The following is a 15,357-nucleotide window of genomic DNA, read 5'->3' as shown; positions in this document are numbered from 1 at the left end:
TGGTTATAACAATGTGTTAAGTGTAATAATAATGTTTTTATTATATATTAGTGCATATAAGATAATACTTATGTTAATACTGCCTTTTTGTATTGCTACATAAGATGACATAAATAAATCAAGTTTATGTTAACCGAAAAATGGCCGAAAATAAATTCAAATGAAAGGTAAGTCGAATATTTATTATTAATAATATAAAATATTCATTAATATTTATAATATTCATTATAATTTTGTGTAAAATACTTATGTATAAAATTCAATTTGTATTGCTAATATTATCATTAAAGATGATATAAGTTATAAGTGAATTAAATATGGCCGAAAAATGGAAAGTGTATTCAAATAAAAGGTAAGTCATTTATAATTATTATCAATATTTTTTATTTATATTTATATTTATAATGAACTTTATTATAATTGTGTGTAAAATACCTCAAAATTTATAAAAGCCAATTTGTAGCCGAGAGTTTATGAAAGACAATTAGTATTGCTACTAATTTTATCATATTTTACATAAGTAAAATAATGTGAAATTTAAACAAAAGTCAAGACAACTATTTAGTAATAATAATATTCATTGATATTTATAATAATATCCATTTTAATTTTGGCTAAAATACTCATAGCAATTTATAAATACTCAATTTATATTATCATTTCTATTATCATCTTAGATGACATAAAAAATTATATTAATTAACTTCCCGAAGGAGAAGTTTATGTTTTCATCAAAAAATCTGATTTTGTGAAGAAGAAAAATCCTGATTTTATGTTTCCTCGACGTTTCAATCCATTCTGAATCGAATGAGACCAAATTAGGAAAAAGTATGTGTGTATGTGAACAGTATTTGACTTTTTGTCGACGTTTTCTCAAAAAAAGGTTGAACCGATTTTAAAATTTTGTACTATTGTTTGTCAGTTTTGCACTACGATCAGCCAAGCCGTTTCTTTGAAAATACCAGAAAGAAACCAAAAAAATTTGGTCCACGTCTTAGCAGCAAAAAAAGCAAATTTTTGCCATTTATTTGCAAGAAAAGGTACAAATTTTTGTATTTTCTGCTAAAACGTGGACAAAAATGTATGCTTTTTTCTGCTAAAACGTTGGCAAAAATTTATGTTTTTTTCTGCTAACACGTGGACAAAAATTTTGTGCTTTCTTCAAAATCAGGTAATTTGGCGACTAAAGCTGGTTTTGTTCATATTAAAGCAGAAAAAAAACACAAATTTTGTACACGTTTTAGCAGTAAATAGCACAAATTTTTGTCGACGTTTTAGCAGCAAAAAGCATAAATTTTTGCTGATATGTCAATAGAAAAAAACACAATTATTTGTCCAACTTTTAGCAGAAAAACACAATTTTTTGTTCACGTTTTACCAGAAAAGCACAAATTTTTGTGCAATTTTGAGCAGAAAAAAACATAAATTTTGTCACGATTTAGCAGCAAAAAGCACAAATATTTGTCCGCGTTTTAGCAGAAAAAACACAAATTTTTGTCCACGTGTTATCAGAAAAAAACATAAATTTTTGCCAACGTTTTAGCAGAAAAAGCATAAATTTGTTCACACTTTAGCAGAAAAAAGCTGCGTTTTTGTCCATGTTTTAGCAGAAAATAGTACAAATTTTTGTACTCAAATTAAAATAGGTACATAATTTTTACTGGGCTTGGCTTTGTAATAGCATTTAGTTTCTTACAATTAATGATTTTTTTGTTTATTCTTTCTTTAAAACTTAAATTAATATCTAATTTTTTTCAGTCTAAATCATTTCTTCTATTTATATACAGTTCTCGTTCAGGTTTCGATCTGAGTACTCCTATAGTCGTGTACGCCTCCATTTACAACTTACAATTCAAATATTTCTACAGTGTTTTTTCGACTTCTGCATTGGGTAGTCTGGTGTCAAGCAGCAGAGACATCGGTTTACTCCTGGAAAATAGCGACATTGCAGCTGTCTTTTAACATTTTTTTTATTACAATATAATTTTACATCTGTCTTGTAAAATGGACAAGTAAAATTGTAAGGTTTATAAAAAAGTCTCTAAAAGTACAAAATCTTCTGACCATTGTCAGAGGTTTTGAAAATATGTTAATCTTGTCCTAGTAGTGTTGTGACAAAGTTTTTGAAAAGTGAGTTTGGGTGATCCTCGAGGCAGCTTTTGTAATTGACTTGATTTAATATATTGTTTGCTTATTGCTTAAACAATTTTAAATATTTTACTCTTATTTAAGTTGAACCTTGTTTCTGAAGTCGACAAAAATTTGTATCCGAACACACACACACACACACACACACACATACATCCATTTTTTCTAATGTATGCCAAAATGTTCCGAAACCTCTGAAACGTGATAAACGAAAATTTTCAGAATTTCCTAAAAGCAGTTAAAAATGATAATTGTATTCTGTATTGAGTTTATTCAAGCTTCATTTGCAATGACATTTACATAACAATCATGGTTATTTACAATGTAAATAAACATGAATATTGCTTCATTTACAATTTCAAGCTATTACATAACAATAATCAATGTAAATAAACATGAATACTCAAATTAAAAACTCCATCATCATCCGTCTCATTATTATTTACATCTTTTGGAACATTGACCAAATTATTGGGATTTGTTACTGAACCCTGTTGAATTTGCGATTTTGATTGAATGATTTTCTCCAAATCAGGTAAATTAACTGCCAAAGATGGATTGATAGTAGGCTTTATAATTGGATTTCCTTCAGCCTTTTTTTGAGATTCAATTTTTGATTTTTCTGCATTTGCTTCCAAAAGACGAGGAGAGAATCTTCGACATGGGTTCAACAACCACTTGTTGAATTTTGCAGTTTTCTTAGTCATAGTTATTACTAAATTATAGGACAAAGTTGTAAAATTAGAAATTACCAGAAATTATGTACGTCCTAACAAAATACGTAAATTGTAAAAATTCTAATAAATTATCTAAAAAATAATAAATAATAATTTAATTACTTTATATAAAACAGTGTAACATATTGACATAAGCTATATTATAATTAAAACAAAGTTTTAATATATTATTTGGAATTTTGGGCTATTTACAATAAAAGCATTTGATTCTGAAAAATACATGAGAAACACATTAATTATTAATTGAAAATAGTTGTAACATATCTACTTGAACCAAAGCAAATAATAATCAAAATGCTTTTTTTTTTCTCAGAAGTAAATGCTTTTGCCTTTAGAAATTTTGAATAAAATGCCTCTATTAATCGAAACCTAAATATTCCCTATAATTATAGTAAATCACAAAACTGTAATTAAAAAAATTACCTTCTTTTCAATAAACTGCAAACCGATATCAACTTTAATTAACTTTTATATATTTCTGATATTTTGTTTATACATTTAGAAATCTACTGATAGCATTCAATTGTTTTATAAACAATTTTATTATCAATAATATGAGTAAGCGGATGCTTATGAATAAACACTGTTCTTATAAACATTATCTGTTTAATAAAAAAATGTTTAAAAAGATAATACACCTGTAAAATAATATAGACTACCATAATTATATATATATATATTTTTTTTTTTTCTTATAAATTACAATTTGTCTATATAAAAAGACATTGAGTAATAAGTTTGACAAATAACATTAAATTTTAAAAGGAAAACCCAGTAGTTCACCTTTTATTAATGAACTAACTTATATCTTAATTAAATTTTGGTATATTATATTAGAATGATTTTATTAAATAGAATAATTTAGTATTAACTTCCCGAAGAAAATGTTTATGTTTACTCCAGAAAATCCGTTTTGCTAATTTCATGTTTTCTCAAGTTATTCTGAATAGATTGATGATTGATTATTTCTATAACTTAATTTCGGTTAAGATTTCCACTCTGATGCTAAATACATACTAAATACATCCGGAATTAGCGAGTGGAAAGGGTTAAATTTAAGTAGTAGTAACTTAACGATCATTTTATAAAATTGGAATTATTTGTTCCGCAAGAAATATATGAAAAAACATTACTTCTTCATTTATTTCAAATAGTTATAAAATAGATGCTTATGTTTTCTCCAGAAATTCCCATTAGCTAATTTCATGTTTTCTCGACGTTTCAAGTCATTCTGAATCTATAGATGATTGATAATTTTCATAACTAAATTTCAGTCAAATTATTTCTTATTTATTTTGAATAGCAGTAATTTATCTCCTTGGACCAAAATGAATCATAATCGAAAAAAGTACGTTATGATTAATTTTTTAAAACTTTTTTTAAAATTCCACTTTTAAAATTCCAAATCTAATTTGTAGATATTGGCCGGAAGCAATGATTAAGAAAATCACCTTGTTTTCGATAAACTGCAAACTGATATCGATATTGATTAACTTCTATATATTTCTGATATTTTTTATGAACAATTGTTTTATAAACAATTTTATTATCAGTTATGAGTAAGCAGATGCTTTTGGAGAAACACGGTTGTTTTTTTATAACAATTAGTTTAAAAAAAGTAAAAATATTTTTGTAATGATACAAAGAAAAATAACTGATAATAAAATTGACTTTAAAAATACAATTTTATCGGACCATCATTGGCATTAATTGTGAGATTATCATAAATTAATGTAAAATAAACTTTCTCTTCAATCTGACCCTGGTAGTTTTCTGACATTGCTTCCTGGCAAGTGAGATAGGGTGATCCTCGAGGAGGCTTTTGAACTTGTTTGAATGTGCTTATCTCTTATGTAGCAATTCTGCCTCATAACAAAGCGTTGTCATGGCAACGCTATCTTATACTTGTTTCTTGGCAGTAAAAACTGTGAAAATGTCTATATATTTGCTTTGCGATCAGGCGTATTTTATATATAAACAAGCAAGAAAGAATGTTATGATAACTGCATCATCGAATATTCTGTTATCATAAATTTTGCACGTAATATCAAAAATCGGTTTCATACACTCACACATACTTTTTCTAACTTTGATCTCATTCGGTTCAGAATGACTTGAAACGTCGAGAAAACATAAAATTAGCAAATTGGATTTTCTGACTCGAACATAAACTTCTCATTACCTAAGTTAGTAATTTTTACAAATTTTCGTAAATATTTTTTCACATAGTCTAATGTCATTTCGGCTACAAAAACAATTGAGTTATGATTTTTCCAAAAAATCATAAAAATCAATACACTTCAAAGCCAACATTTCCAACATAATTTTTTTCTAAATTTTAATCGTAAACATATTTTTAATAAAATTGTAACAAAAAAAATTAAAATGTCGACGGCTATTGTGGTGGAATTGCCACTACTTGTGGATTTGGCACTCGGAACACCTCAGGTAAAATAGAAAACTAGTGGTGAATGGCATCGTGCCTTAAGGCAAATTGCTAGAACTTCGCGTACAGTAATAAAATATTCGAGAAATTTTAAACATTTTCAAAATATATTATTACAAATACTGTAACTTTCATTATTTTTGCTATCTTGTTATATCTGAGCAAATCAAATGTAAATCATAAATCATAAATCAATTTATCTCGAGAACATTAACAATCGTCATTTCATTTCAAATTCAATTAAAAAAAAAATAGTTGCCTAATTTACGCAAAATTGATAAAGTGCTCCCGTATAGTCACAGTCTAAACGCATTTGCAAATAATTCTGTGCGACATTTTCACTTATACTGTGCTTAGCTTGGCGGCATTTTCACATTTTTCAATAGTTGTTTTCACAAAATTGAAAAAGTGCTTCAGTGCATAAACAGTCTAAACGCACTGGGATAAACATTTTGTACCAGGATGGCGCTTAGACTGTGCTTAGCCTAGGTAATTTTTTGAATTTTTAATCCAAAATTACAAAAATATTTTATGAAAAATAAAAAAAGATGTAATAATTTTTTATCCTCATAAGTAATTGTTTTGTCAATAGAAGCAGAAAGTTTTTAGATCATTCAAATCGGACGCTTAGTTCATTCAAAAACTGACATTTTTTGCATAGTTAGCTCTGTATCTTCGAAATGGCGAGACCTGTCTTTGCCAAAAACTAATCACCTCTTCTCCCAATCTTTACAAATTGAATGTTTTATAAACTATTCAAATCGGTTGATCCGTGCGCCCGATAACGTGGACGAAAAAACGCGGAAATGCAAAACACACAGACACACACACATACACACACATACACACACATACACACACACATCCATTTTTTCTGAGATATGCCAAAATGTTCAGAAACCTTTAAAACGTCGAGAAATGCAAAAATTTTCATTTTCGATTTTCGGCTACTGTAACTACCCTACAGGAAGTGAAAACTAGGTGCAAGTGGCATTAATAATTGATAGACGGTAGTCAATCTATCTATTAATTTAAGTTATGTACCATATATCTATAATTGTACAATTGTATTGTATAAATATAAATAAATATAAATATAAAATACTAAACATTAATATTGGTAAAAGCTAGTCCTTATCGAATGGCTTTTAAATTTCTGAAATCGTCAAAAATCGACTCATACCTACTTTTTTCCAAATGTGTTCTGATTCGATTCAGAATGGCTTGAAACGTCGAGAAAACATAAAATTAGCAACTCGGATTTTTTTATGAAAACATACTGTATTTCTCATAAGTCTTTTTCCTCTAGGTGGGTGCCGTAAATTTTAACATCCTGCACTCCTTGCTGCATGTGATGATCCAGCAACTGAATTTGGCAGACACTCTGGTCGAATTTCGGGGAAGAACCAGCGTCTGCATAAACAATGTCCTGACGACAACCCAAGCAGGACCTTCTTTGGCGATGTCTGAATTTGAATTGCAAGGCCCTGCTGAACTGTCTCAAGGGCGGTATCATCCTAGTGGAAAAATGGTGAGTAGATAATGGAAAAACATTTTTGAAATAAAACTTCTTTGGGCGCGACTAGGGTGTAAATCCGTACAAATGCGTTACGGCAGATAAGATAAGATAAGAGTCGAGTGCCAATGATTCGTCATTCGCTCTCGATGATATCATTTCTATACAGGTCGATTGTGATTGGTCGTCGTGTATGTGAATAGCGTATCTGTCGTTGTATGCGTACCGATATCGACAAGGAAATCGACATAGATAAATAAATATTTTAAAGTTACATCCTAGTACAAGTCTTGATTTAATGAGAAATGCCTGAATCAGAAGAATATTTTACCCCGTTCCTTGAAAATAATAAACCAAATTAAACATTTGTGCCGTGAACTAAACGTAAGTTCATCGATTAGAAATTATTTCTATAATATTCGTAGTTTCTATAAATCTTTGAAGTTATTAAAATGGAAAATATTTCTTAGGCAAGATAGATATTACAGTTGTTCAAAGAATGAGATTTTATCGCCAGCAAAAAAGTAACTAGTTGGTATTGGTATTTTGCCTTGGGGCAAGTTACATGAACTTCCTGATATGTGTAACTAATCGATTTTATGAATAAAAAATAAATTAATTTTTGAGTGATTGAAAGTATTCAGAGTGGATTCGTTACACATAAGTGAAAACGAACAAACACCTTAACTCTCGAAGATTTTTTAAAAGCAAACCATGTAGTCTATCGCTATACTAAGTAAATCGTCTAATTTTAATTCAAGTAAACGTCAAATAAACTACTCATTTTCTTAAACTTTGATGAATTTTTGAAATTAAACTACTTTTCAAGGCCGTAATATTTCAATAAGTTCTATAAGACCATGATATATATCGCCAAAAAAAGTTCCATAAAAATCGGTTTAAATTAACAGTTAACAGTTAATTAGAAGGAAACGGCTCGGTAGATTTTCACCTAAAACTGATCAGTATCATTCCCAACTAACATCTTTCGAACAGTTTTTGATTTTTTAAAATCGATTCGGTAGTATCAGCTTAAATGTGGACGAAAAGTTTAACACTTTTTTTAAATTACGAAAAAACGGTTCGGCAGATCGTCTCACAAAACTGACATCCTGATTGAGATAAATCAAATGGCTTTTAAATTTCTGAAAACGGTTTAGGCGTTTTTGAGAAAACGTCTATCAAAGGTCTAATTTTGACAAATGCCAAAAGAACGATACCAATTTTTGCAAACTTTGAAGAATTTTTCAATCTAAACGACTTCTCGTAGGTCCGTAATATTTTAGTATGATCTACAAGACTATGATATCTACCGTCGAAAAAAAATCATAAAAATCGTCGATTTTTTTTTAAAAAAAACTTTATTACAAAAAAACGGCCCGGCCGATCTTTACCAAAAACTAATCAGCGCGATTCTCAACCAATATCTATCGAACGGTTTTTGAATTTTTAAAATCGATTCAGAATTGCGGGCTAAAACGTGGACGAAATTTTTTTCACTTTTCTACGATTTACAAAGAAACGGCCCGGCCGATCGGATTTTTGATGAAAACATAAACTTCTCCTTCGGGAAGTTAATTAAACATTTGTGTCGTATACTAAACGTAAGTTTATTGATTAGAAATTACAGCTGTTCAAAAAATGAGATTATATCGCCATCAAAAAAGTAAAAAAAAAATACAAGCAGTCAATGAATGTATGTTAATTATAATTACATGAAGTTCTTCAAATACAATTATTACATGATGAGTGATGTTATTAATAATAATATTTGTTTAGGCGTTGTTTAACATAATCCACTGTGTGAACGAATATTTTAGAATTTATTAATCAGCAATTACTTCATTTCTCTAATGAAGGTTCGAGTCCAAATGCTAATTACAATGACAAACCGATCATGTCACATTTGAAGTATGACTTTAATTACATTTGTGTCTTTAGATATTATACATATTTTTAATGCTATTATAGATATATAATGTATAATTTATTATTATATAAGTGTGTATAATGCGTTGACACTAATGAATGTGTGCATCACGAGTGTTACCACATATTACTAATAAGCATTATTCAAAATTGTTACATGATGTATTTATTTTTACTTAAATGCCATCTTGTACAGTAGAAAATAAGTTTTACTTCAATTGCGTGTGAACCTTACGCGCACTCTTTTTTTTAATTTAGTGTTTATCAGTATTTTTATATTTTTAGGCAACTATTTCAGAAGTTGCGCCGAGTCCTTCTGCTGATTCTGGAACTGAATTTGGTAAATTGAAATTAATAAAATTAATTACTGTCTTAATCTTTAAACTAACTAGATTTGTTCTTTTGCAGCTAAAAAGGGTAAAAAATTGGAAAAGCGGAAAAAATCAAGCGTGCAAAAACTTGTAGTAGGTGAGATTTGTTTATTAACAATTTATATAAATTTTTAATCAACTCAATCAAATATTTTATTTTATTTTATTATTAAATTTTAGTGAAACGTATGGGTGAATCCGTGGACGAAGTCAGTCCTGCATCAGTAGGTACAATAACACTTGTTTCTTCTATCATTTTATCCAATTATCATTTTTAATATATGATTTTATTTATCCTTAGGTCCAAAAAGTAGTGCTAAATTTTCCCCGGCAACTGGAACGCCCATGGGTGTAGTTTCTCAAGAAAATTTTCAATCTTTTGCCGAAAGAGTTGCAAGTATTGAGGAGCATTTGAGGGCCTTGGAGGAACTTCCTAATAATAAGGAATTGTTGGAAGCTGTTCGGTAAGAAAATAAGAATTATTAGATTAGAACAAATTTATTGATATGCAAATGTGTAAATGATTACCAGAAATTGTCTAGTGGTTGCTCCAAAATTTATGGAGTTAAATATAGAAGTAAGCCAAACATTTTACCATTCAAAATCTGAGTCAATTAAATAGGGTACAAAGGTCCAATTTGATTTTGAACAATTATATTGTAAAATAATGTAAGATAACGACGATAATTTGACTATGTTCAGTATAACTCCCAGCTACTTCATCATTGTAGAAATATATTTTTCCTGCTGTTTTTCAGAAATTTGTCACCTGGTGCTTTTAGCCCACAGGCCTAATGTCTTATTTTTAATTTTAAATGTACTTTGAAAAATAATAGCTATTTTATTCAACTAGTGCAAAATATAAATGTCTTGGGTACATTTTTTACAGAGTTAACACTGTATACAACCTTGATCTGGCATTTTGTCAGAAATATTTATCAGCAGAGTTTAAATACTCATTATTTTAATTTATCTTTTGTAAAATCCAGTTGCAGGAATGTGGAATTGTATCTCCTTGTCCACATCTTTAGCCCTCTGCTTTAAAATAGTATTGTGAAAAATTCTCAATCATACTTATTCTTGAGATACTGGTGGTTTAGATACTTTTTACATTATAAGGATTTGATTTTTTTATTTTTTATTTTTTTAGATCTGGTCAAGGTAATCCAGTGGCAGAAATGTGGAATGGCATCTCGTTGTCCAAAAGAATTGAAGCTGTGGAATCTGGCATGAATAAATTAACATCGGTTATGGAAGAACTTGCAAAAGAGTATACTAATGTTAATGTAGACCTTCAGGTAAATTAATAAACAAAATTAAGATAGAAAAAAGTGGATAATTTAATATATTTATCCATTAAAACACATTTTTTATCGAAAATAGAAATGAAAACGAATGGTGAAATTTAAAGTTGTTTTTTATTCATTAAGACAAAATTTTGACCTAAATCAGGGTCAAAATTGAATTTGTGTTTTCTTTTATTATTATTATTTAAAACGATATTTTAATATAAAACAGAAATTTATATTTGGTAAAAATTAAAGTCGTTTCTTATTCACAGGTTGTAAAAGTTGATGGAAGTAAAGTGGAACTACGCGATCGATTGGATAATATTGAAAAACGTATTTTTGATATTGAACAAGGAACAGGTAAATTAAAAATTTATCCTACATTTTATTTTTTCTTAAGAGCGGTATTTTAGTCTAGAATTTTTAAGATCTTTTCAGTTTTTTTTTTTTTTTAAGTAAATAATTTCATTTCGACATAAATGAGTTTTTTAATGATTTTTTTAGGCAATTATTATAATTTAGTATTGTTAATAATATTAGTAATTGTTAATGAACAATATTTCAACATAAATTTTAGTTTTACTTGTATATAAATGTAAATTAGTAAAAAAAATTTAAATAAAAATATATAACATTTTTATTTCAGTTGGCAGACCAGCTTTAGGAGGAACATCGTAAGTAAAAAATATTATAAATAAATAAAATTGATATAACAATTTGAATATTTAATTTATTAATTATGGATATTTTTTTAATATATGATGAATTTTTCATTTAAATTTTATTTTAATAGATAACATTTTGGATATATAAAACATTCTTACCAAAATGTAAAGATCTTTGCAAAACTTGGGAGTAAATTTTTCTCGCTTTTAAATTTACTATAAACTCATTTTATAAATAATTTGTTAGATCGATGGAAGGTCATAAAATTGTAAATAGTTTATTATATAGCATATTAATTCTTATTAATTCTACATTACATCATACATTAATTTCTATTTATTCTATATTTTTTTCTATATAAGATATTTTGCAAAACTTTGGAGTTCATTTTTCTCGTTTTCAATATTACTATATACTCATTACATAAAACATTTTCAATATTGATTTTTATTAATTATGATTAATTGATTTTAAATGTCTTTTTCATTAATATAAAAATTCTACAAAAAAATTCAAATGTACAGATCTTTGCAGAGATTTAGGGGTAAATTTCTTTCGCTTTCAGAATTTTTTTAATATAACAATCTAAAATATATATTTCCAATATTAACTTCGGATTAAATTTTTTGTATAAATATTTATTTCGATCCATTTTCAAAATTATTTTGTAAATATTGATGACAGAACATTTCTAAACTTATTTTCGTGTTTGAATTTATTTTATTTACACATATAGAGACCGATTCTGCCGCATAACAAAAAAATGTTATGGCAAGGCTATGTTATGAAGAACTTTCCATACTAAATATTGACAAAAGCCATATGGTTGCTGTGCAGTCAGGCGTATTTTTTAGGTTGCAGGTAGAAAACCTAACCTAGAAACCGCACAACTGTCGAAAAAACGATGTTAGATAACAGGGTCTTTCTGACTCAGCTTCATAACATACGAGTGACGTTGCAGTTTATGTGTAAAACGCCTGAATGCACGGCAAATACATGACATTTTGATAGTATTCAGTATGAATCATTAGCATAATGTATGGAAGTTGGGGCGTAACATGGCCTTGCCATAACATGGGTCCCATAGTTGATTGTGGGCTTTGGTTAATTTATTTGGGTTTATTTATTTATTTAAACTAAACTTGTATTGTAGTAAACTTTGCCACTTTCAATTTTTTATATATTCTTCACTTTTCATCCTTAAATTCATGTCTATCTTTATTCTTGTTATGTATATCTATATTCTTGTTATGGCTAAATATATTCTTGTCATATATATCTATAATCTTGTTAATATATGCAGTACTCAACCAGGACTCGATCCAAGTACCCCCGTATTTGAGAGTGTAGCTGAGACGATGCTTTATTTATTCCAAAGTATTTTATTTACCAATAGGGTTCTTCTTTTAAAATCCCATTTTCTTTTATTTCTTTTTCTAGTGAAGCCACAGGTTCGCCCTCCGGAGCAGCAACTCCGGTCTCACCCGGAGCTGGTGGTGCAGCAGCTGGTGGTTACCAAACCACCGATTCCATGATTTTAGGACTTCGTGAAGACTTAAACTCGGTTCGCCAGGATGTTGATGCAATTGCTGCCAATATGAAGACTTTGACAGCTGTCGGAGATGCTGCCAGAATTGCCACTAGTGGTGAAGAAGGCACCAAGCAGATGGACGAGTTGAGGGTACAACTGAGCCAAGGTAATAAAAAAAAGACACGCGATTGAAGTAAAACTTATTTGCTACTGTACAAGATGGCATTTAAATCAAAATAAATACATCATATAACAATTTTGAATAATGTTCATTAGTATAGTATGGTAACACTCGTGATGCACACATTTATTAGTGTCATAAATACACATTTATATAATGATAAATTATAAATTATATATTTATATTTAGTATGCTATTACTAGATTTTAGTAAATTTTATCTAGTTTTTACTAATGTAAACCAATAACAATGTCATAGTAGAAAATTAAAAGTTATTTGAAGAAACGTAAAAAATGTCCTAAATTCATTTAATGCAAATTATGGAAATAATAAAATCTGCATTTGAAGTACGAATTATTCAAAATTTCAATATACAAGTGTGAACAACAGTTTTACTAAATTTAAGTAAATTTTATCTAGTTTTAACTTATGCAAACAAGTTATAATGTCTTACAAATAAATTAAAAGTTATTTGAAGAAACGTATAAAACCTAAATTCATATATAGCAAATTGTAAAAATATTAAAGTACGCATTTCGACGACGAATTAATCAAAATTTAAGTAGCAAAGTGTATACAACTGTTTTTACTAGATTTTAGTAAATTTTATCTAGTTTTCACTTATGTAAACAAATTTTAATGTCATAAAAGAAAATCAGAAGTTATTTGGAGAAACGTAAAAAAATGTCCTAAATCCATATGTAAGTTGCAAATTATAAAAATACTAAAGTCTGCATTTCGACTACGAATTACGCAAAATTTCAATATCAAAATGTATGTAACAGTTTTTACTAAATTTTAGTACATTTTATCTAATTTTTACTAATGTAAACCAACTGTAATGTCCTATAATAATATTAAAAAATATTTGAAGTAATATAAAAAATGTCCTATCACCCAGAAAGTTCATTAATATTACCAAGAAGTTTCATCAAAAAAATTTAAGTATTGCTGGAAAAGTAAAAAAAATGTCTCTAAAGTACGCATTCTCAACTACGAATTAGTCAAAATTTCAATATACAAGTGTATGCAACAATTTTTACTAAATTTTAGTAAATTTTAACTAGTTTTCACTAATTTGAACAAATAATATGTCCTAGAATAAAATTAAAAAATATTCGAAGAAAAATAAAAAAATGTCCAAAATTCACATATATACAGAAAATAAATGTACCGACAAGTTCATTCAGAATTGCATACACCAGATTTTACTACATTTCAGTAAATGTTTACCAACTTTAGCAGAAGGACAATACTTCTGCTCCATAAATTTGATGATTCCCTTCAGTCTCATACAAAAATCGTTCTTATAAGTACCACGTATACATCGTATAAGTACCATGAAAAACTCAAAGTTCACAGAATACATTAAAGTAGCAATAAAAATATGTATAATATTAAAAAACAATAATGCAATTAAAGTCATACTTTAAATATGACATGATCGGTTTGTCATTGTAATTAGAATTTACAACTTGAGCCTTCATTAGAGAAATGAAGTAATTGCTAATTAATAACTTCTATAATATATTCGTTCACACAGTGGATTATTGTAAACAAGGCCTAAACAAATATTGTTTTCGCAACTTATACTCATCATGTAATAATTGTATTTGAAGAACTTCATGTAATTAAAATTAACATACATTCATTGACTGCTTGTATTTTTTTTTTACTTTTTCGCTGGCGATATAATCACATTCTTTGAACAGCTGTAATACCTGTCTTGACTAAAAAATATTTTCCATTTTTATAACTTCAAATATTTATAGAAACTACGAATAATATAGATATTATTTCTAATCAATAAACTCACGTTTAGTATACATACGTTTAGTTTGTTTTATTATTTCCAAGAAACAGGGTAAAATATTTTTCTGATTCAGGCATTTTTCATTAAATCAAAATTTGTACTACGATGTAACATTAAAATGTTTATTTATCTATGCCGATTTCCTTGTTGATATCGGTACGCATACAACGTTGATTCCTGTACGCACACAACGACAATTGTTTATTCACATACACGACGACTAATCACAATCGGCCTGTATAAAAATGATATCACCGAGAGCGAATGACAGATCTTTGGCACTCGACTCTTATCTTATCTTATCTGCCGTAAAGCACTTACGTTGCATTTGTACGGATTTACATCCTAGTCGCACCTATAAAAGTTTTACTTCAATTCTTATAAACGTTTGTCCCGAGCAATAATTATTGTCCTTATGATTATTATTAACATAATAAGGTTTCAGTTTGAATTATTGTTACCAACTTTTTTTTATTCCAGGGCAAGATCTACCAGGAGCAGACAGACTGGCAGCTCTAGAAGAAAAGTTGAATAAATACTCCGGAATGATGTCTGGAATGGACACGTCTTTCAACAAACAAATGACAGGATTTCAGAAACAAATGGCAGATTTGGAGAAAGAATTGGGCGCGATTTTGGAAAGGATCAACTCTGCAGGGTTGCCCATTGGTGATAACCAACTTGGCCAAGAATTTACTGGTAAGGGAAATGAAAGATATAATTTTGTAAT

The 15,357-nt window shown here is 28.2% G+C and overlaps 2 protein-coding genes across 2 annotated transcripts in view; one reads left to right on the top strand and one right to left on the bottom strand.

The window, feature by feature from the left end:
* LOC113387856 overlaps positions 1–15,357 on the bottom strand; it is a 122,575-nt gene that overhangs the window by 25,157 nt on the left and 82,061 nt on the right. The gene's annotated exons all lie outside the window — the stretch shown is intronic.
* The window catches only part of LOC113388408, a 28,407-nt gene continuing 18,320 nt past the window's right edge, over positions 5,271–15,357 (top strand). The window contains exons 1-11 of the mRNA XM_026625789.1: positions 5,271–5,333; positions 6,641–6,862; positions 9,062–9,116; positions 9,185–9,244; positions 9,328–9,375; positions 9,449–9,611; positions 10,298–10,445; positions 10,709–10,796; positions 11,083–11,110; positions 12,543–12,799; positions 15,108–15,326. Of these exons, the coding sequence (XP_026481574.1) occupies positions 5,271–5,333; positions 6,641–6,862; positions 9,062–9,116; positions 9,185–9,244; positions 9,328–9,375; positions 9,449–9,611; positions 10,298–10,445; positions 10,709–10,796; positions 11,083–11,110; positions 12,543–12,799; positions 15,108–15,326 (1,351 nt within the window). The remainder of the gene's footprint in view (positions 5,334–6,640; positions 6,863–9,061; positions 9,117–9,184; positions 9,245–9,327; positions 9,376–9,448; positions 9,612–10,297; positions 10,446–10,708; positions 10,797–11,082; positions 11,111–12,542; positions 12,800–15,107; positions 15,327–15,357) is intronic.

The sequence above is a fragment of the Ctenocephalides felis genome, unplaced genomic scaffold (genome assembly GCF_003426905.1).
Source record: "Ctenocephalides felis isolate EL2017-DRISC unplaced genomic scaffold, ASM342690v1 CF-g0.4_SCAFFOLD_03572, whole genome shotgun sequence".
In the NCBI taxonomy this organism is placed as follows: Eukaryota; Metazoa; Arthropoda; class Insecta; order Siphonaptera; family Pulicidae; genus Ctenocephalides; species Ctenocephalides felis.
This window is presented reverse-complemented; position numbering and strand designations above follow the sequence as displayed.